At 40.4% G+C, this 23,100-nt stretch overlaps 1 protein-coding gene across 2 annotated transcripts in view; it reads right to left on the bottom strand.

Moving 5' to 3' along the window:
- Positions 1-20,390, bottom strand: part of cadm1b (cell adhesion molecule 1b) — a 256,172-nt gene extending 235,782 nt beyond the window's left edge. For both annotated transcript variants that reach the window (XM_072692170.1, XM_072692171.1), the window contains exon 1: positions 20,283-20,390. In XM_072692170.1, the coding sequence (XP_072548271.1) occupies positions 20,283-20,358 (76 nt within the window). In that variant the 5' untranslated portion in view covers positions 20,359-20,390. The remainder of the gene's footprint in view (positions 1-20,282) is intronic.
- Positions 20,391-23,100: the final 2,710 nt, after the last annotated feature.

Genomic DNA, 23,100 nt, shown 5'->3' with positions numbered 1-23,100 from the left:
GCTTTGGTTAAAATACCCCAATAGCCCAGCTCCACACCACCCTGTGAGCAGCTCTGTTAGGAACGGCTGGTTGGAGTCATTCTCATTTGCCCCTGTTTGCACTAGCTTGCTAACATTTACTTCACCTTGAGTTCACATCTCTCTCTGTCTTCCTGTGGCTCGCTGGTTTGCTCTCCCATGCCATACACACACACACATACATTGCAATTACTATTCAAATGTTACATTGTTTATTGAGCATATTACATATTTGTTATCATACTGTATTGTATTACTGCCCTTTACAAACAAAAAGTTAGGAAGTTAGAAGTTTAGAAAATTGGGCCCAATTTTAAGGGGCTAAAATTTAGAGAACTGATAATCTCAGCTTATATAATCATATATTATAAGTTTTACTGACTAATCTTATTGACCAGTTCTCAGTGGTCATACTCAATTATTAATTATATGTCAATTATTGATAATATGATGGTTGTCTATGTTTAAATCCACCAGTTCCGTCTGTAATGCTGTTATTATAAGTCAGACCGATGAGTTCCAATATTGGTCTTTCTGGTGAGAAGAAAGTTAATAATAATGAGATTTATTTTCACATATAACACACAGCATAGTGTGGTATACTGCCTTATTTTACTAGTGCACTTTAACATATGTAATATTCAACCAATGTTAAATAAAAACCATTTTATTAGTCCTGTTATCATGTCATTATATTTCTATGTTTCCAAAGTTATTAGATAAGAGGTCCTGTGACCAATTGCCATCTTCATTAAGGTTGTGAAGTTGTGAAGCTTGTGAAGTAGTTGGAAAAAAAAAGAAAACATCTTAAACATCTTAAAATGACTTTTTGTGTTCATCCCTATCCTCTATTAGTATTCCTTTGTTTAATTAAGCCTTAATTAGAGGCTCAGGGAGATTCTCGTGGCATGGGTGTTAACTCCTGGTGTTCATGCAGGGTTTTGCAGTCTTTTATGTCATAAACCCAAACAGTCTAGCCAGGCTTATTCGAGGAGTGGAGTGCTCAGTTCTCACACTCCTGAGGAGTCTCTCAGAAAAAGTGTTCAAAGTGAGGACTCTCGCATAAGCCTACTCATAACCAATACAGTAATCTGCTTGCACAGAACACAGCTATACATTACAACTAATGTAATAACATTTTAATATCTTTATATTAAACATTCTGCAGAGTAACACACAACGCTATACTGATTCATGGTTGCATTTAATCCATTTGATTTAAGCCTGCGTCTGCCTTTGCTGCTGTTATAGCTTAGAGTTTGGTACACTGATAGACAGCAATTAACTAGCATTGAGGTCTGCACAATGCATCATGATACTGGCACTTTATAAATATCTCAAATATAGTATCAGTATCAGTAGTAGAGAACACTGATACCCTGACACCAGCATGTCGGCAGTGTAGAAATTTGTTTCACGTTTGAGACAAATAGCACCAAAAAAGCCCATGGCAACATCGGTAATGCCAATATTTAGAGGAGTGACTGACCTGAACATGCTGTTAAATAACTGCAATTATCTGTGTAATCCAGAGGAAACAGAATCTTGTATGGCTGAACATTTGCTTGAAGTGTTTTTGTGTTTAACCTTTTAACACTGCCAGGCTTATTACACACTAAGGTGTCTTTCTCAGTAACTACAGGGACTTCTGTACATACTGGTGGGGCTATTCTTTGATAATAGAGGTTTGGTGGAACTTGGTGGTCCACAAACCTTTTAAGGGGTTAAACAACAAGCTAAAAATTTGTCTTTTCAGATTTATTATGTTGGAATTGTGACACAAAACAGTCCTAATCAAAATAAAGTGTATGACAAGGTGTATTATAAAGGGTTTATAGGCACCTATCGATTAGTTTGGTTAGACAGAGTTGGTTTCAGTGCCTGTACTCCGTATTGGCAGGCACTTAAGGCTCAAGTATTGGAAGGAAAAAAGGAGTATCGATGAATCCCTAGTCTTTAAATAATCACAGGGTGTGCTGTGAGAATCCTGGCCAATAGCTGTTCGACGTGAGTGTTGCTGTGGGTATTTTGAGTGCAGTGGTAAATCAATATTGGAACATAATGAAAACTGTTCTGACCAAAATAATTGACTTTTGTGAGATTACAGAAATACGTTGATTCACTAATATATTGCAGACTGTATCACAATCACAATACGCAGCAATATAAACATATTATTATTATTGCTTATACTATATTTTTAAGCTAATTAATTATGTTGCCTGGCATCCATTTACCTGCTGTTAATGAACTGCGTGTTCCTTGATACAAGTATTCCTTCTTGCAATTATTATTGATAAGAAAGTAGAAACAGAATTTATTAAATTACTAAATTATTAAACTGTACACAGAAATAAACAGTTTATGTGCTTATATAAGCGAATGCATATAACCCCCTTTGATTTTTTCTGTTTAGTCCATACTGATACACCCAGTAATCTTGGCTTCACCCTCAAACTCACGCAAATCTGCCAACAGAATAGCTGCAGTACAGCAAATTTAAATTTTCGAATACATTCATATAGAGTTTCTCACCACGAATGTGAGAGCCCATTTTTCCCTTGTGCTACTATTACTACATAGTGCCTTCTCTCACTATATAAGAGAAGCAGGATGCTTCCTTTATTGTTGGATGCACTGCAATGGCCTCTGAGTGAAGGTGCACACATATTGAGAACTAATTGTGACAAATATATGACGTATTCCTGGTCTAGTAGCAACGAGATAAGTAAACTATAACAGAAACTGTTTTTCTTACTAGAGTTAGAGTGTTAAGGGGGTTTACGAAAACAACACACCTTAACAACTGAAAAATCGCTGCAATTCCTGGCCTCTATGCCTTTATATATACTGTTTACATATAATCCTACTTAAGCCTACAAATCACAGCCCAGCATAGTTTACCTCCCAGCACCTACTAATACTACGATCATTACGCAGAGTGGCTTTGCCTTTCGTTGTTTTGTTCCTCAGCCTCTGAGGGGGTTTCCAGCTACAGACGAAGCCTATTCCCACCGGAGCAGTGATCAATAGGGGTCTGCTTGGGCTGAACACTACTCGCATAGTCCTGATTTAGTGAAGGTAACCCAGGAATACAGGCCAGACTTGTCTACTGCATTAAGCCACCCTGGATAAGAGCATCTGTTATATCTGGATAGTGTTCTTCCCTTTTCAGTTCTAGGAAACAGGTGTGGTTAAACTGTGGGAGCCTGCATACTGCAGGTGGATAAATATACCATATGGGCAAAAGTATTGGGACACCTGTTTCTGATGAAATCAAGGGTATTAAAATAGGGTTTATCCTGCTTTTGTTGAAGTAACTGAGTAATAAATCTACTGTTCCGGAAAGGGAAACTACTAGATTTCGAAGCATTGCTGTGAGGATTTGATTGCACTCAGCAACAAGAGCGTTAGTGAGGTCAGGGTGTTGGATGATCCGCATCCCACCTTATGCTGTGGTACCCCTTGCACCCCCTTTTTGCTACCACTAAACTGTGTATGTTAGGGGTTGGTGATATAGTCAAAAATAATATATCACAATATTTAAAGACATTTTCATATATGAAATTGATTGCGGTCGCAGTCAAAATTACTGGAAATGGGCAGTTGATCAGTGTTCTATAAGCACTGACGATATCCCCGATATGCCTAGAAATGCATATTGTGTATCATGATAGCAAACGTTATCAAAATATGGTCATATGGCCCACCCCATGTATGTGTATGGGTGGGTGGTGGGAAAATTAATACATGAGGCCCCAGGGCTTAAACCAGCATTATGCAAGAATTGCTCATTTTCACTCCTGTGCTCCCCCTACAGTTGGGATGTGTAATCCACCATTACTCCCCAGCCACAAATACAGATCACGCATTGAGCGCCTCTTCATGGACAGTTCTTCTTGTGCATTTGTTGACAAGCTGAGAGATACAGAGTATGTGGACTGAAGTGGTAGAGTCATGTTACATAATTATACACAAATATGACTCGGGTTACGTAGCATTACGCAGTTCTGGTGAGAGGTCTGGTGCAGCTCCACCAAAGTTCTATAGTGCAGTAGCAGCGTTATGGCCCATAGTGGCACTGAGAGAGACGCCATTCTCCTTGTTACAGTCAGGGGAGCATCAACATGATTTTGAAGCTGTTATTTGAAGGTACAATTGCTACATAATGTTGCTTTAAGTCTAAGTAAGCCTGTGAATTAAACTGCCAATGGTTGGAGGAAGCTCATGCTGGGCTTCACCCTCTGAGCGCTCTGTAAATTGTGTGATATGGGGAGACCAAGCTAGTGAGTAGAATTTGGCAATTACAAAGGTTCGCATATATGTACTATGTGGACTGAAGACTGAATGGTTTGTTTTGATGCCATCATGCTACGTTTACATGCTACATGAAACTCTTACTTTACAAAAAGTTAAGTTTTCCACAATTCAGCCTCTTTAAGCTCAGTATTATTTGTAGCTATCATCTAATACCTGGTTTGCCTAGTCAATGCTAAAGCTATTCAAGTTAAATGCGGTGAGCTGCTGGTGGAATTGAGTAAATTCCCACAATGGCTGGTTTTAAACAGTATACATTAGTCATATGCCTATGACTTCTGCACAGTACTTTACCTTTTTAACCATTTTGCCCAGCTCTAGGCTGAGGTATTTCATCGTACAGCAGCTCTTGTGGCCTGGCCATAAAATTTGCAAGGACTACACACAGGATTTGACTCACAGCAACAGTGAAGTGCTTGGCATTGTTCCTCAGTGCAACCCTTTACAGGGAAATAATTCATAAACCTACACTGTACTGCAAGCTCATGACTTGCAATAAGACCGTGGCACCATAACGACGGCGAGTTTACCCATCAGCCGAATATTAGCGGGAACATTTATCTCATAAAACATAGGAGATAATTGTGTTATCACAGCGGAGCCAGTTGCGACTGGGCAGACAGATGCTGCCGTCGCGTCGCCTCGTCTTGCTTTAGGTAATGAGATTAACCACTGAGAGTATTCAATGTCCTGACACTCTTAAGTATTTAGCAGCTCTATTGAATAGCACCTTCCCTCTGAGCCACCATCTGTACCTCTTATTGATTGGTCACTCTCTCTTGCTCAGACAGCTGGAGTCCCACTCTCTGTCTCAATTGATCAATGTATATCCGAGCCGCGGTCCAGACTGCATTCAATATGACACTATGGCTTCTAGCTTGTATACCCACTCTACACTAATCTTTGATTTTTTTTGTGCCCACTTTTAAAGCTGGTTTCCAAACATGCTATAATCAATCATAGAGTCCCCAGACATTTGTGTGCCATAGTTGAATGATTTTTACCTGTATACTATTAAGGATGTCTAGAGGACCTTTCTTCTGTATTCTATAACTCTATTTGATGGCTCAATTCAATGGAAAAGGCAGTAGTTATCAAAAGGTAAAAAGCAACAAATCATGGGTATTAGAGAGTGTGTCTCTCTTTGCAGCAATACCAGCCTCTAATCTTCTGGGAGCTTTAAATTAGATGTTGGAACATCTAATTTGATTGAGGTCAAGTAACTGATGTTGGATGATCAGTTGTGGCTCAAACCCCACTCCAACTCATCCTAAAGGTAATGGATTGAGCTCTATCCCTCCAGGGAACACAGTTCCACCTCTCCACAACCCAATGGGGCTCTATTGGGATGCCAGTAGTAGGCTACAGGTTGGTACGAGTCGGTCATGAAGCAGCCTAACTTGTGCTGTTGCTTTTTTATATTCTTACAGTTACAGTAGGTAAACCACAGTAATACCAAGTAGCTGTATTACAAAACTATAGGCCTATTTTTAATAGTGAAGTATTGAACAGTTGGGGGAAAAAAAGCTGGCTCGGTGGTTAGAGTACTGGGTTATTGATCACAACATAACTAAGCTGGAACTGTTGGGCCCTTGATTAAGGGCCTTAATCCCTGCTCCAGGAGTGCCGTAGCATGGCTGACCCTGTACTCTGACTCTGGCTTGTACTATACACGTTTAAATGACAATAAAAACATCTTTATTTTTTCATTTTTAACAAATATTAAAAGTGATGGAAGTAAGCCAGCCTAGCACCCCTTGCCTTCGAATGGTGGCATCATGACGAATGTACTGCAAGGCTAAAACTAGTGAGAATACTGAGAACAACAGAGGCCTATGCATGTTTCATTCGTTTACCAAACCATACCATTGTTTTACTCAATAGAAGAATTTACTTCAAACCTGCTACATAACACTGACATAGCCTAGCATAGTCTAAACATATCGTGGCAGATATCACATGCTGTCTTAGCTAGTCATCCTTATTATAATGTCCAGTAAACCGTTGCCAGTCATTTTTGTTACAGATACTCTACCGTTTAAGGTCATGACTTTAAATTAGTGACATAAGCAGTCATTGTACTGTCAAACAACATAAAGGCATCTGTCATGATAGTTACTGGTAATGGTGAGGCAACACTGTTATATTACTGAACAAAGTCTGTCTTGAGGACATCATATGCAGGACATGAGCATCTGCCGTGACATGTTTAAGGAATGGTTATGTCAATGTTATGCAGCAGGTGCAGGGTAAACAGACGGTAAGCTTAAGGACTAATCACTTTTCTCTTCACACAAAGTCCAGGTGGGTTCCAGAACAAGCACTGTCTCTACATGTGGGTCCTGGCATGAGAAAGACCTGAGAACTCCTGCCTCTAGCTAACATTAAGCTCATGTGCATGTGTGATCTTGTGGCAGCTTTTCTATGGAGATTAAACAAGCTTCAACAGTAATAGGTGAACCCAAAAAGAAGCTGAACTCACCAGGTAAAACACGTGTATGGACACTTTTGAATAAATAGTTTAGAGCCTTGTAATGGCACCCCGCGAGCAAGGAGGGGAAATCAGTGTCTTGTTCAAGGTCCCAACAGTGGCAGCAGATGAAGGTATTGAACCCACAACCCTATGAACAATAGCCCCATGCTCTAACACCTAAGCCATCACTGCTCTCTTTTAGTGTTAGATTCCCAATTAGCCCTGTCATCTACCATTAGCTAAGCAGTTCTGCTAAGTAAAACACACAGACTAAACAAAATTCAAAAGATTTAATACCGTTCCAGAAACAGTAGGAAAAAAAGAAAGAAAATATATAATATTTATAATATTTATATATATATATATATATATATATATATATATATATATATATATATATATATATATATATATGAAGTAACAATCATCTGATTTCTTAATAGACTGCCAAATGGGTTCTTTGAAGCGGTGCCATAGAAGAATCCCTTGGAACTTTTCAATGGAAGCTTCTTTGATGTTCTTTGATTTTAAATAACCTCCACAGCATCAAGCAAAAGGATTTTCCAAGAATTGTGCATCTAAGCCAAGAATCATTTAGAAACCTTTATTGTTGTTTATGGAATGTAATTACATCGTCAGTCACCACTGATTAAACCATTTCTTAGATAGTGTAAGGATCATGCCAGCCAGCAGGTGGCAGCACCACCAGAAATGCACAATATCAGCAAAACATCTAAAAAACTAACATGGATGCAGTCGCCAAAGTCCAAAGCTACCTGACCTGACTTATTCTCGCTCACCTTCCCTGTTTCGGTATGTGAGTAAAGTTAAAGCAGCAGTATGCAAGAATTTGTATTTTTTGCTACCAAAGACATGAAGCATAGTTCACTTTAACTCCATTATAAACACACATTGTGCTTTGAGCGCCCCCTCGTGGACAGCTGTCCGCGTGGATTTGTTGATTCCCTGAGAGATACAGAACCGCGTGGACTGAGTCGGTAGACTCTTATTACAGGATTTTACACGAATACGTCTCATGCACATAGTTACATGCAGTGCAGTAGTAGCGTTTCGGCCCGGAGCAGCACTGACGCCGTTCTCCCTATCACAGCCAGTGAAGCATCACAATGACTGAAGCTGTTACTTTAAGCTACAACTTCTACATAATGTTGCTTTAGGGGAGGCCTTCTCCTTTGTCGAGCAACAGAAAAGCTATGCTAATTCAAGTATTAGCATTTTTAAATCAACAAACTGCACGACCATCCTCCTTTACTCGTAACTGTGAACAAGCTTTTCCTGGACTAAAGCCAGAAGGAATGATGCGTAAGACATCAAGAAGACATCAAGAACTTTCATTCTTCAAGAAATGCTAAACATGCCTTCCCAATTCAGCTGAGGACGACAGAACTTGAGGAAAATGTCCATCAAGTGAGATCGAACCTTCAATGTCTGGGCATGGAACACAGTCATAACGGGTGTGACTGTCCAAAGAAAGGACGAACAGCACATATTATAGACTATCCAGTTCACTTAAGTAGACTTACAGTAAGTAAGCCATTGCAATGCCATTGAAGAACTGCCTTTCATTCTCTATTAAACCTCGCCTGTGAATGGTTCTTTAGATCACTGATTCTAAAACTGGTCCTCACAGACCTCCAGATGGTCCAGATTTTTGCTCCACTTCGCAGTATATAGAGATAGAACAAAAAATGTGGACCATCTAGGGGCTCCCTGAGGACTGGATTGAAAATCACTGTTTGAACAAAAAGAAAAGAAAAACATTTGTGTTAAAGAGATGTGAGAGTCAGAAGAACTTCCATGCCATCTAAAGGTCTTAGGAAGAACCCTGTCGTTGAAGTGAAGCGCTACCACTGTAATGGGTAATTGATGTCTTACTGCTGTTTGCTATGCTATTCCAAAGCAAGCTTTCCCCAGACCTGCTATAAATGTTTGAAAATGGCTCCTTGCCTCAAGCGTATGCCAGTGGCTGTCCAGATCATGGCGAAAACAAGCTGGTCCAAGCCTATTCAGAATCAACAACAGTAGGCATGGTGCCAAATAACCATTAGCAGGCTAACTGCGCTTCAGTCTTCCCAACTGATTTATGATCTTTAAGCACTGCTTAAACCCTGCAAAAATCCACAATCAGCACCTTCACCACGTAAAGAAATCAACAAAATAAAGACACATCGTTTCCCCTATTTTTAACCACATCAGATGACTGCAAAATAAAATTAAAAAAAACAGAGGAAGAAAAAACAATAACGCTCCAAAATAAGAACAGCACAAAAGCAGGCTTTCTAAAGAGGACATGGGAATGGTTTCAGTCATGGAGGTTCTGTCATCAGCGTGGATTGCTAAGTGGGTCATATCTCACTGAGCTTTGTAGGCCGTGTTCTTTCACATATTCTTTTAGCGGCTTTCATGACAAGTTTCAAAGCAGAGTGAGAAGGTACTCGCACATTAAATTCACACTAACAAAACAGAGCTCAACGGCACTGTAAATAAAAAAGGATGAGCGCTAATTTAGACAAATTATTTGCAACTGTTTTGGGGGGTTTCATGTATTACGCCTGCAATGACAGCAGTGTTTACCTTTTTAAACCTTTAATTCTGGGTTTAGGCTTAATCTGGTAAGTGGGGAAAAACACAAAATTGAGGCATTCTACAATTCAAATTCAATGTCGATTCAGGATGTCAAGATTTAAAAATCAAATTTGATGTATGTCAGGAATCTTTTAAGCAGTGCTAGCTAAAGCTTTTATTCATTTATTCATTTGTATTTGTTGATAAGCTGAGAGATACAGAACCATGTGTAGGGATTTTACAAAAATACGTCTCGCGCAAATAGTTACATAGTGCAGTAGCAGCGTTTCGGCCTGGAGCGGCACTGACCTATTACAGCCAGTGAAGCATCACAATGAATGAAGCTGTTATTTAAAACTACAACTTCTACGTAATGTTGCTTTAAGGGAGGCCTTTTCCTTTGTTCAGCAACAAACTGCATGTGGAAAATGACCATCCTCCTTTACTCGTAACTGTGAACAAGCTTTTCCTGGACTACAGCCAGAAGGAAGGATGCATATTTTCAGTCTCAAAATCTGGATAAGACATCATGAACTTTCATTCTTCAAGGAGTGGTAAAAATGCTTTCCCAATTCAGCTGAGGACGTCATTTGAGGAAAATGTCCATCATATGAAGTGGAAATTGTTGATTCAGGGTGCCAAGATTTAAAAAGCTGTGCTAGCTAAAGCTTTTATTTATTTATTTATTTATTTATTTTTTATTTTATTTCCAAATCCCATTTCCAATACAATTTCCAATTTCTGATGCTACCAGTACTGGGGCAAGCTTGTACGTCCTCAGAGTCACATGAAGCTAGCCATCACATATTTTCAAACTGCTGCTAACGCTATGTCAGAAGTTCTTTAAACCCCCTAAACGTTTATGTAACACTCTTGGCTCATTGTATATTTATACACTCCCAAAATATATAGCTACATATATCCAGTCCACTAGTGAAGGCCTTTCGACAAAACACAATGGGCACTTTGGGAGAACATGGCTCTACAGCTTGTCTTATGCTGATGTCATTGGAAAGGAAGCTCAAAGGGGGGTGTGGATTCAGTGAAAGCTGGTGAAGCAAGAAAGTACCGTACTAGGCTAAAAGCTAAAGTTAGCTGACCAGCTTTTACCATCTCTACTCCACAACGTCTGCAACTGGACTACCACAGTCTAGAGCCAACAAAACATCAGAATGGGAACTCAAAAGTGGAGCTAGCCAATTAGGCATTTATCTTCTCTTCTGTCTTCTCAAACTGGACTACATCAGCTGACCAACACACTGGAGCTAAACACACATCAGTAGGGAAAGTACTGTGCTGAGCAAGACTTGTGCCAAACTTGTGGAAGGGAGCTAGGTGCTAGGCTAAAATTGTCTTATTACACACTAAGGTGAATAACTCAGTAACTACAGGGACTATTGGGGCTATTTGCCGCCGGCAGGCCAAATCTCCATACACGCACAAACTGAATTCAGAATGAAAGTCAGTACATTCGGCTGTTCATGGAATAATCTTTGACCGTTAGAAACATGAGCCCACTTTTAAGAAACTACAGAGAAAAATATCTGAAATTCAAGGCGCCCAGTGCCTGTAACTATCACTTGCTCATCCACCATATTCCCAATGAAACAATAGGGGCGGCCAATAACTGGAAGGAGAGGGTAATTTGGCTTGCAAAATGAACAACAGTTTTATGAACATAACACAAAAAGACGTGAAAGAGTGCTGTGAGATGCCATATTACTATCTGACTATTCTAAAGAAGAGGATAATTTTGTTGTATGTGAAACCAACACCTCAGCATCCATACCTGGAGAAACGGCTCAATTATGCAGCTCCAGCAAAGCTATGCTCGAAATCAGTGTTTCTCAACCCTGGTCCTGGAGGCCCCTTACCTTACCTTACTGCATAGTGCTTTCCCGGCTCCCAACACACCTGATTCAACTCACAGGCTCATTCAACTCATTGACAGGTCCTTTTAGAGTTCAGAGAGGGGTGTGTTAAAACAGGGAATCCACTACAGTGTGCGGGGCAGAGTGCCTTCAGGACCAGGGTTACGAAACACTTCTCTAAATAATGTTAGCCTATAGCTCGTTTAAATGTTGGGTCAGCTCAGCTGGCCACTTTATGGTCCTTTACGATCAGTGTCCACATCGGTAGCCTACTTCAGACTGCATCCACTTTTTTAATAATATATTAATAATAATGGTCCGCAAACCATTAGAATTGCAACGACGGGAAATTCCAACACAAAGGCAGAAGAAACACTCCAAAAGTGGCCATGGCGGAATAATGAGGACACAAGGAAACGCTATCGGCTTCATTTCGTTCCACTGTCTGTTGTTCAATAACAGAGAGACGTGCAATGCATTTTGGTCCCCATTCAGCTGATGCAGCGAGCTACACTGTTCACTCACAAATTCCACTTTACTTTTGACCCCTCAGGGAAAATGCTTTACGTACTTAATAGTGCCCTGAAACATAAATAGGAAGGCATTTTGGGGAGCCAGGGAGCCAGTTGTCCAGACCATTTTGGTGCATACAACTACGTCTGGACATTTTTCGCCACCTACGAAAGTCAATGACATACCACTCATGCATCATAGATATATAATATTAAGAATATATAGAATATAGAAGAATATATATATATATATATATATATATATATATATATATATATATATATATATATATATATATATATATATGAAATAATAAATAAATCAGATTTGAAACGGTTTGAATCTCAACTTGAGCATTGTCCAGTTTGGTAGCCAGCTGAGGTAGTCCAGTTTGTCTTTGAGGGAGCAGACGAGGGAGGGGAGTAAATAAAAGTCTCTCAGCTAGCATCAGCTTTCAAGCTTAGCATGGTATCCACCTGCTTCTCTGACCTTCGCTTCGATTTTAAGGGAACTAAAAGTGGTTCTTTCTGAGGGAGGTGTTTATTTTCAGTGCATGTCCTATCAAAATCGCAATGCGTCTAAGAATAGGTTACTTCTGCACTCCTAATGGCCACTAGTGTGTTTCTCATCTAACCTTGAGGTACGTGTTGTGATGTGGATCTAAACAAGCACATTAACACTCCAATGCTTATTAGTAACTACTGGGACTTCTGTACAGACTGGTGGGGCTATTCTTTAGTAATAGAGGTTTGGTACAACACCTTCGGCCCGCCGGCCGGACATTGCATAAACAGTGCATTGCATAAACCAGCCCATGAGCTCTACTGAGGACGGATCAAACAGATCACTGGCACTAATATTATTGCGACACGACACTTCTGTCAGCAGTACTCTGTGGAGCGGACCATTATGCACTGGGTGCCGTGAAAAAACGACACAATTTAATCCTTTTCCCCCTCTTGGTCAGTGCCAGAATGAATCAGGCTGTCAGTAAGTAGGGTAGACAATGGGTCCACTCCATGAAAGACAGGGCAGAGTGAGAACAATGACATATTTATCGCAGCAGACATGAACTCTCCTCCCCTCATCATATTCCCCTCTCATTACCCAAACGCTGTCATGAATGAAGCATTCTCTCTCCTCGGAGCCCGCCGCCAATCGGCCGCTTCTAATCAACCCTGTTCTCCCACAGTGTCTTCTACTACAGCCGGCCCTACAGTAACCTTATTAGTTTTCAAGCGTCCTTTCTTGCTCATCTCCAGTGCTAACAATGTGATTTTCTGATGGCCACAGGTCATTCAGTAAGGCTCTGTGCTCTGTGTATGCTAGATGAGTCAGTGAAGAGGCATTCGCTCACAAGTGCACCAAAACAACTTTCACTGTGTCATCATGAATGAATAACATGGAAGCCCTGTGGGTTCAAGCACAAAATTGCATTTCTCTCATGGTTACATTCGGTTAATCTGTTTGATAAAGGTGGAAGGGGGGGGGGGGGGGGATCCAAGAAAGAAAAAAAAACACAGAAGTTGAACTGCCAAATAATAAAACCTGGTACTCAGATTTGTAAGTAAGCGAGTAAACTGGCCAGAAAGCTGTTCACTCACCTGGCCAACCAATTAAGGCCTAACTAGTTAAAGGGTCCATATTTGACATTTTCCTTGTATTTGAATTATTTTATTGTCCCCACGGTCCATTTATCCACATCTGAATTCGTTTATGTTCCAAACCAACCTTTTTAGGCCTTCTTGTGTCTTTAAGACTAATATATCAGCACACACAAACCCCAAATGTACCATTAGATGAACCATTAGAAACGCAATGACCAGACATTCCAACACAATAGTGGAAAAAACAAACTCTTGTCCAGTTGTCCAGTTTGTCTTTGAGGGAGTGAACAATGGAGGGAAGAGTAAATAAAAGCCTCGCAGATGACCTTCCTGTCATTTTTAAGAGAACTTCAAGTGGTTCCTTCTGAAGGCGGTGTTTATTTTCAGTGCGTGCCACATTAAAAAATCTCATAGATACTGGCAACTAGTGTGTTTCTCATCTAACTGAATCTGAATCTGAATAATGTGAATGGACCAATAGAAATGCTCCAAAATAACTTCTTATATATACTCTATATACACTAAAAATATACTAAAATGTATAGTACAATTTTTTGACATTGACTTCCATTAAATACGTTTTCTTCTATGTAAAGTTGCCATTTTGGAGGTTAGGACATTTTTACGTGACAGTGACGGTATGTAAATCGTCTCTGTTCTGATTGGCTGCCTTGTACTGAGCATCATTTAAAAACAATCCGGCTTGAAAACACTCAGCGTGAATGGGTGGGGCTAAACTGCTGTTGGTTCTAATTCTATTTGGGCAAATTTTTTGTAACATCACAAAGACAATAAATGTACATTTTTACAGCTCAATTTCTTTTTAATTTCACCATGTGTGGATGTTATGAAACTTTAACAATGTTTACATACTACAATAAACTTTCATTTTAATTTCAAACAAATAAAAGCTAGATCATCTCTCAGATCTAAATGATATGGTTTCTTTAATTGAGACTGTGCAAATGAAAGGGTGCTCAAACATTTGCTAATAACTGCAGGCATGAGTCAAAATATTTAATTAGGGATGAGTCAAAAGACTGTTGCATAATGTGACAAGGGAATAATTTAGCCACTGTTTAATATTCTATTTATATATATGTTTTTTAATTAAAAAATATCTACATGACTATGGTAGAGTTCAGTCTTGCAACTTAGTCATTGTTTTTATAACTTACTCATCTTTCCTTAATGGTAGGTTCTAAACAGATGGCTTGGCGAAAAATCTCATTTTTCCTCTTTGAAACCAGGAGAAACTGTACTTGCACTAATTGTACTTTATAATTTACAAGTCGAAATATAAAATGCTGGTGCTGCTCCTTCTGGTCCTCACACAAAGATAAATTAACATAGATGTGGGCAGTTGCATTTTACACTGATATGGATGTATTAATACAAACTGATTTTAAATGCACAGGAACCCCATGGGAGTGTCTAACCAGAAAACCAGACAACATGCTGCATTCTGAGATCTGTGAAGTCCTGTGAAGGACTAATTAAAAATGAAAAAGAGTGGAAAAGGGTGCTTTTCTCTTGGAAATGTAATTCCGTAAAAGTTACTTAGGTGTTACATATGTTTATTGTGCGAGATTAGTCTCTTTAGTATTGCTCAGTTGAGAAGTCAATTTCACCAAAAAAGGTTTTGGGTGTCAAAGACTTCCATTACTTTTCAGCTACATTAGCCTCATAGCTCCAGCGATAAAACTTAAAAAAAAGCTCCAACAACAAATATATCTTGGCTGACTGATAACATTTGGGATAAGGAGGACAATTTGAGTAAATAGGATTTTTCAGTAAATTATTCTTTTAATGAGCACGCTCTATTGCGAGAATATCAAGCCAAATAGCCTCAATCACTGATAAGCTAATGCATACTGACCTATTATGAACAAGTGATATTTCTAAAAGCCCCATTTTTAACATATTTTCCCAGCAAGTTAATCACAAATCCCCCTCCCTCCTCCAACAACATTAGCATCTGCTCTGACCATAATGTAGTACTGTCCATTATTTAGCAATTAGAGAATGGCTTATAAGTCAGGGGATAATGCAAATCTAATGAGCTAAAAAATTGTATGGCTTGAAATAGAAAGCTGAATTATTGCTGTGAGTGATGTTGATCTAAACAGAACGTAGGCGATCTCATCAGTGCAGAAATCTTGCTGGATTATTAGTTGTTATTAATTTCAAAAGTAACAGGTGGGTGATTAAAAAGCTACCCTGATCTTTCAGGAATGTAGGCCCACGCATTCACCCTCAGAATACAGACACCAAAGAACTGCACAGAATTCTACTCTGGCGGGGTTTTTTTTTTTTTTTTTTCTTTCTCCCCCATCAACAATCTTAAAGACAGGGAATCTAAGACATCTGTCTAATGTCTGTTATGTAATAGTATTTACATAATGCTGCACAACCGCAGTGTTTCACAGCCGCGGAAAAATGAATGAAATAAAATATTGATTGAGACGTTCCTGTCAGAGTCATAATGCTCTGAGATCTCTTCAGCACAGATATGAGTTAAAGGATTATTGCGCAGCTCGATTTGGGGAAGACTATATAAGGCATCTGAAAAAAAAACAGCTCATAATTAATTGGCGCTGTGCGTCAGTGCGCTGCGTTTCTTCAGCGAGCATCCTAGCGCTGTCAGTGCCACAGAAGAGTCTGTGATGCAATAGCCACGCTATGTTTCCAGGATACGAATCTCATTCTTTACACTAATCAGACACACGGCCTGGAACTAATCCAAATTAAAAATCTGCCTGCTTTACAAAAAAGGCATGACACAATACACGTTCATACTGCGGGTGCTGTCATTATCTTGATGGCACCGATTCGGGCCTGATGACGGACAGTGCGAAGGAGGCTTTCAGAGGAGTTCATAAGGAAGCAGAAGTTCCTCCTCAGGTCATTTTGTAAATTGATAGGCAATAGTGTCAAATAAAAAAATGTCTGTGCACCTTAAGTGGTTCCCACATCCAGATTAAACTATTTTTGCCAAGGTGGTTGCTATGGTGTTGCTATGGTATTTCTGGTGGTTGCTAGGGTGTTGCTATGCAGTTGTTACGACATTTTAGGTGGTTCTAAGGTGTGCCAGTTGGTGGGTACGATGTTGTTAAGAGAGTGATATGGTGTTGCTAAGGTGCATCCTGGTGGTTGCTATGGTACTCCAGGTGGTTGCTATAAAATTTCATGTAGCTGCTGCCAAGGTGTCCCAGGTGGTGCATAAGGTGTTGCTAAGTTGTTTCGTGGTGGATGCTAGGCTGGTTGCTATGATATTGCAGGTGGCTGCTATGGTATCTCAGGCGATCTCTAGCATACTACCAAGTGGTCATTTGTCGAGTGGCCATTTCTGAAGAATTCCTCATGGGCATAGGCCTCCAGTTCAATAATATTATTGGGTCTCTGTGCTGCAGCTGCCTTCTTCAACTCCCAATACAGATTTTCTATGGGGCTGAAGTCAGGTGACTGTGACTGCGACTCCAGAATCTTCCAGAACTTCTTCTGAAACTAAGTCCTGGTAGATGTTTTGCTTCATCGCTCCACAGAACAGACCCCTCCAAAACGTCTGTGGCTTATTTATAGGGGTTTGAAAAGACTGGAGGCAACTTTACTTTTGCTTTTGGGTGAGTGGAGGTGTACAGGAATAAAGACCTTCAGGGTTTAGTATTCGCCTTACTGTGCAAACTGAAACCCCAGTTCTTGCCGCCACCAAATCCTGCTGCGGGTATTTTGCAGTCACTCAAGGATTTTTGACCACCTGCCTCCTCAGGAACTTGGTGGCAGCCGGTGATAGCTTTGTCTCTCTGTCACGTTCAGGTAGTGTAGCCAGTGATCCTTTGATAACTGTGCTTCCAGTTATCTCTAACACCAGTTAGTATCTCTATCACCATTGCTTTGCTTTGCTCTCTCTTTGTATTATTTTTTCATGCTTGTGTAAGACAATGATCTCTTCTCTGTATTCTTTTAGACCATTTTTCTAAACATGCAATCAACAATGTGCTTGCTTGATTGGCTTATTGCAAAAAGCTGAAGGTTTGTAAATAACTCTCAACCTCTAAACCTCATTTGAAAAAGGTGTTTGAATAATTTCCGTTTCAAATGTATATCATATCCATCACACCTATATTTATGGCAGTTAGCTGACACTCCAATGCAAATATAGGCCAATGTAGTGTTGGTGTGGCGCAACAGATAACACCACTACCTGACTGGGGTTCAATTCCCAGTCTGGGTGATTGTGCTGCGCTACACCAATAAGAGTCCTTGGGCAAGACTCCTAACACTACATTGGTCCACCTCAGAGGTGCAGCATAGTCATCCAGCATAGTCATCCAGACCAGAAATGTTCTAAACACGTCTACTACCTAAAGCCACATGGTCACAAATAAGCTGCCGCTGTCATGCAAAAACCTTGTATCTCTATTGTTGAGTCTTGCAGTTGTTCTTTACATTGTGTCAAGAATTCCTGAAAAGTTGACCAATAGAAATGCTCCAAAATGACTTGTAATAAAAAAAACACACTCAATGGAAGTGCATTTCTATGAGCATTTCTATTGGTCCATTCATGATGAAAAAACAAACGCTGGATTGAAAATGGGTCAAAAACGTGAAAGGTTTTGCATGACAGCAGCGGCTTATTTGTGATCATGTGGCTTTTAGACGCCTTATGTGTGAAATAGTGTGACTTGTGTGTTCAATATGTTCCATGTTGTATACATGTGCCTCATATGTGTGACACACACGTGATTCGGAATCTGATTTCATGAGCAGTATGGCTGTTTATAATCCACACGTTGGCACACATCTACAAGTAATACCCAGTTTTGGTGGGAGAATGCACTGTTTTTGGGACCCTTCTGCTCTCTTTGAAGATGCACAGCTCCAATTATCCGTGGTGAGCCTAAAGGCGTTCTATATCCACAAGTGTGGTGGAGGTAAACAGTTTGCTTTATTGCACTAATTAAGAAAAGCATGGAGAATTTAGAGCGCTGTCAGGGAAATGACTGGGTCGGAAAACAGAAGGATGTTCTGTATGAATCACGCTGATGCAGTCACACATTTGAGAGTTTGTTTGTTTGTTTGTTTGTTTAATTAAAGCACCAATATGATGGAAAATCTCATTTCCCTCACTCATGTGCAAGTTTCCAAGCGTACCATTCACTCGCCAGTCCATGCATGTGACCCATATTGTAAAAAAACAAAAAAAACAAAAACAAAGCGCCTGTTTTTCAATTCAGATTTGTGATGTCACAAGAGTCCCGACTTGAACAAGGCACTGAGAAGGGGAACCACTCAGAACAGAGAAAACATCAGTCCGAAAGGCACAGTAACAAGACCTGAGCCTTTTAATGATGTACCTTCTCCAAAACAATGGTCACACATGACCAGCTCAGAGAGTCAGAGGTTTCCTTCAAGAGTAACTTTGGGAGGCTTCACAACACTCACTGTTTTTTGAGCATCTGGAGATCTTGAAGGGAAACTGGGGTGATGTGAAATTCTTCCAGAAAGGTCAGAGAAAGAGACCTCATGACAACCAGACTTCCTTCAAGATCTTGTGTGTTTGAGCACCTGGACAATTTGAATGAAACCTGGGAAATACTTATACTAGCTGAGTTGGTAAGGTGGGACTATTGTTTTGGAAAAGATCAATCAAAGATCAAAGAAAATCAGGGTTTAGTGAGACTCTACAATGCAACTTAATAACTCCCTGGATTCCTTTAAGATCTCCACGTGCTCAAAACACACAAGATCTTGAAGGAAACCAGGGTGTCATGAAGTCTCTCCCTCTCACAGGAACTCATAAAATGCAGCTTAACCCTTTCTGTAGAACTTCAGGACTCCATGGTTTCCTTCATGTTGAGCCTCGTTGAGCCTCTCTGAGCTGGCTGTGTGTGACTATTGTTTTGGAGAAGATACATCAAACACAGAAGATCTTGAAGGCAACCGGGGTCTTCTGAAGTCCCTCACCTTTTAACCCTTTCTGAAGAACTTCCACCATGGTTTCACAACACCATGGTTTTCCTTCAAGATCTCCAGGTGCACAAACACATGAGAGAGGCTGCTCACAGCCTCCTCCTCAAACAGGCTTTCTTAGCCCATCTCTCCCAGCAAACCTGTTGATGGATGGGGATGCCAAAGGAGCGAATCCCCCAAGCCCAATTAACCGAAGCTGTGAAACGTTCACTCCACGGCACGGTGGTGTTCGCCCTGTCCTGTAGTGGATGGATAACGCAGAGTGACTCGCCAAAAACGCGCAACAAGCCAGATGGTGTGGATCCCCTTCAGAACTGCGTGGATGCGTTGGAGATGGACAGCATCCGAGCCTAATCTCGCACACAGCAGGTAATGCCAGCTCTTAGAGAAACGATGGAGCATTGATCATTCTGGGAGTGAACTACTATTTCCCAGTCATTCAGAAAAATGCTCGATCTGCCTCCTCGCAGCAATGGACTGTGCTTTTTAGAGCCCAAAAAAAAAAAACCCATCGATTCCCAAAGATCGATGGCAGTGTGAATGCACTCGGCACTAGTTCACCTTTCTCTCACTTCACTCTCTTCCTTTCTGCACTTTATCTCCACTCCATCTACTCTACCGCTGCAGCATCAGACGGAGCCTCCATCCGGAGTTTTCTCCCCAGTCTCCAGAGCACTGCGTGAACCAACAACAGGAGCGCAAGGAACGCAAAGCGGCTCGAGAAGCAAAGCAACACGCGGCCACTTAAAACCACGCACAGCTTAAAAAATAAAAACACACGAGCCCCCGCTGCCACGTCCATCCATCCATCCCACGCCTCCATGTGAGCTTTAGGAGCTTGCAGTGCTCGCCTCAACCCTGCCCTCATCCCCCAGCGCCGCTGCCGCTCGCCCCGGTAACTCCGGATCAACTTTAACGCCTTACCTTTGGGCAGAAGGGCTGCAGAAAGCAGGCAGACGAAGAGTGAAATAGAGAGAGATCCGCTCCCCGAGCACGCCATGTTGAACACCTGCTTCAGACTGGCGGCGCTAAATCACCTAGAGACGGAGCTCAGGATAATGAGATGCGGGGAAGGAGGGGGTGGGAGGGAGTAAAGGAGGGAGGCTGGGAGCCTCTGTTGGAGAGGGGAGGGGGGGGGGGGGCTGTCAGGCTGGTGACCAGTGTATGTCCATGTATGGACAGTTCATTAAATCTTACAAGCTCTTGCTTCATTTTCTTTTGCAGTGAATGCTCGCTGGTTTTAAAGGGGCCACATTCAGTCACGTGCGTGTTTATGCTAATGGGTTTTGTTTTATGTTAAATTAAAAGTATCTAAACACTCTAAACAGTTTTTACAGACCCCCCCCCCACCACACACACACACACACACACACATACACACACATACACACCCGCCGGCGCGCCAAAAAAGCGCCCGTTTGTCTCGCGTTCGTGTTTGTGACGTCACAATGGTCGTTCTACAGAAGCTCACCTCCGCTCCACGGTCCCAGCCTGGAAGGCTACCTAAGATTCCTTGAGATTGCAATGCAGGGCAGCCTATCAGCACAGAGGTAATTTACATACACCACTCTTACAAGCACAGCAGAGCCAATTTGAATCATTCTAGGATCAAGGTGGACTTCAGGAGACAGGAGATAGATCATTTAGATATCTCTTATCTTCACGGTCACACAAAAACCTTGTATCTCTAACATAACAAATTTACAGGTAAAGGTAAAGGTCAGTTTTGAAAGGTCTTGTCCCAAGAAGTGTTTCTATTGGTCCATTTATCATGGATTTTTCAGACTCAGACAGAAATAGAGATAAGACACTATATATATATGTATGTAAATGAATAATGTAGGATATGCCCAGTATTTTATTTTTTTTATTGATCATCATTTTTAAGCTGTAATCTTCCAGACACTGGTCTCGTATGGATCTTATTAGTGTGTTCTGAGCTTCAGTATAGAAACTTGCTGGCCATTTGGAGCTGGGGCGCACAGGGACTGGCACGTTAAAACTGCCCTACCAGAGACTAATTGTCCGGAGAGGAAAGTTACACAACAGGGGGATCGTTTCATACACGAGCAGCGCCCCCTGTACTCCTGAGAAAGAATTGCACGCTGGAGAGCAGAGACGAAGAGAAAATCACTAATAGCAGAGCTGCAGTGATTCCACCTGTACGCTTTCCACACCGGATTCATATGAAGATGTTTATGTATTGGGTACAATTGGAGGGAATAATGATATGTCACATGGAGTGAGTTGCAAAACCCTTCTGAGACAATGATACAGTAAGCTTATATTTATTAGGAAAAACAATATTTCATTAGCTAGAAAAACAAACAGCACATTTTAATTGCATTTGAATTTCAGCTTAGCTAACTATCTCCAAGCCTCTCTCCTGAAGTGAGAGTTTAACAGTTATATAGCTAACTTAATAAATTCTGTCTGGAGCTCACAGATGAGACAGGCGCTTATGTAGGCTATAGAAAACCTGCAGTTCTGTGGCAGATCGTTAAATGCCTTACATTACTGAATGCATTTTAGTCAGTTTAGTGTAATATTGTTAACTGAAGCAGAATTACTGATCAACCCTGGTCTAGAGATGGACTGCTGGACTGCCAGTTGAGATCCTAACAATTAGTTTAACCTGAATCAGACCGTGTACAGGTGGGAGGAATCATGAAAGAGTCGTGCAAGAAGAGTACCAGGCTATTGATGATGGGGTTCTGGGTTTGATACCCAGGCTTGGAAAGCTGCCAGTGTTGGGTTTACAAATGGTGAAAATGCGTGTCTTGCCTTGTGTCTTCACAATAGCAACTTTACAAAAAAGAAAAAAAACTTCAATGTAAAGAAAATCATCAAGTTATTTTGGAAGAACAGCTTTTTAGATCAGTTAGGAAAACAGCAAAACTGGATTTTTTATTCATCAAACTGTGCAAAATAAAAAATTACTCAAATTCAGTTTCCCGATTTATATGGTTATTGTCAGACGTCTTTCTGTTAAGACGCTGCCACAGAGATGAACCATCATGATTGCTGCTGCGTGTTTGTGCTCAGGCTTAATCTAAAGTTTAGAATGACATATGAAGTTGACTTTATCAAGTATTAAATCCTGACAGCACTCTATGCTTGGCATGCCATCTGTCAGCTATAAGCTATAACTAAGTCAAGCCTCATTTTACATTACTCTGCTCTACTTGCTCTACTTCAGGTTGTTTACCAGAAGAAAAAGTACATTATGAAAAATTAATGACAAATTCATTATTATTAGTACAAAAAACTGGCAAAAACAAAGAAATTACAGCTTAATTGGATAGACAGATCCTATTACTTATTAATTATGCTCCAAGTAATTACCCTAATTAGGAAGTACTTTCTTCAAAAGTAGATTGTGTATTCACATTAATTGTTCATCTTAAATCTTTCATTATGAAAAATGTAAATGTAAATATACTACCAATTAAATATTTCCATATTAAATTTTCCATTCCAGTTCAGTATTTTACTGAATCTATTGGAACTATATCATAGTAATGGAAAAACAATGTTTGTTTTTAGGATTCTTTCATTTAGGATTTCTGATTCATGTCAACTTCAAATCAAAAATAGTTGGATAAAGGGTATATTTGACCAAACAATCCAAAACGGAAATTTGTGGATTTCTGTAATCTTAACTTCAACCTTAAACCTATTCCTTATCTTAAATTTAACCCTAACTTTAACTCAACTTTAACCCTAACCTCAGCTCAAAGCA

This window comes from Salminus brasiliensis, chromosome 11 (genome assembly GCF_030463535.1).
Source record: "Salminus brasiliensis chromosome 11, fSalBra1.hap2, whole genome shotgun sequence".
Lineage (NCBI taxonomy): Eukaryota > Metazoa > Chordata > Actinopteri > Characiformes > Bryconidae > Salminus > Salminus brasiliensis.
Note: the sequence above shows the minus strand (reverse complement) of the source record. Positions and strands in the feature narration are given on the sequence as shown.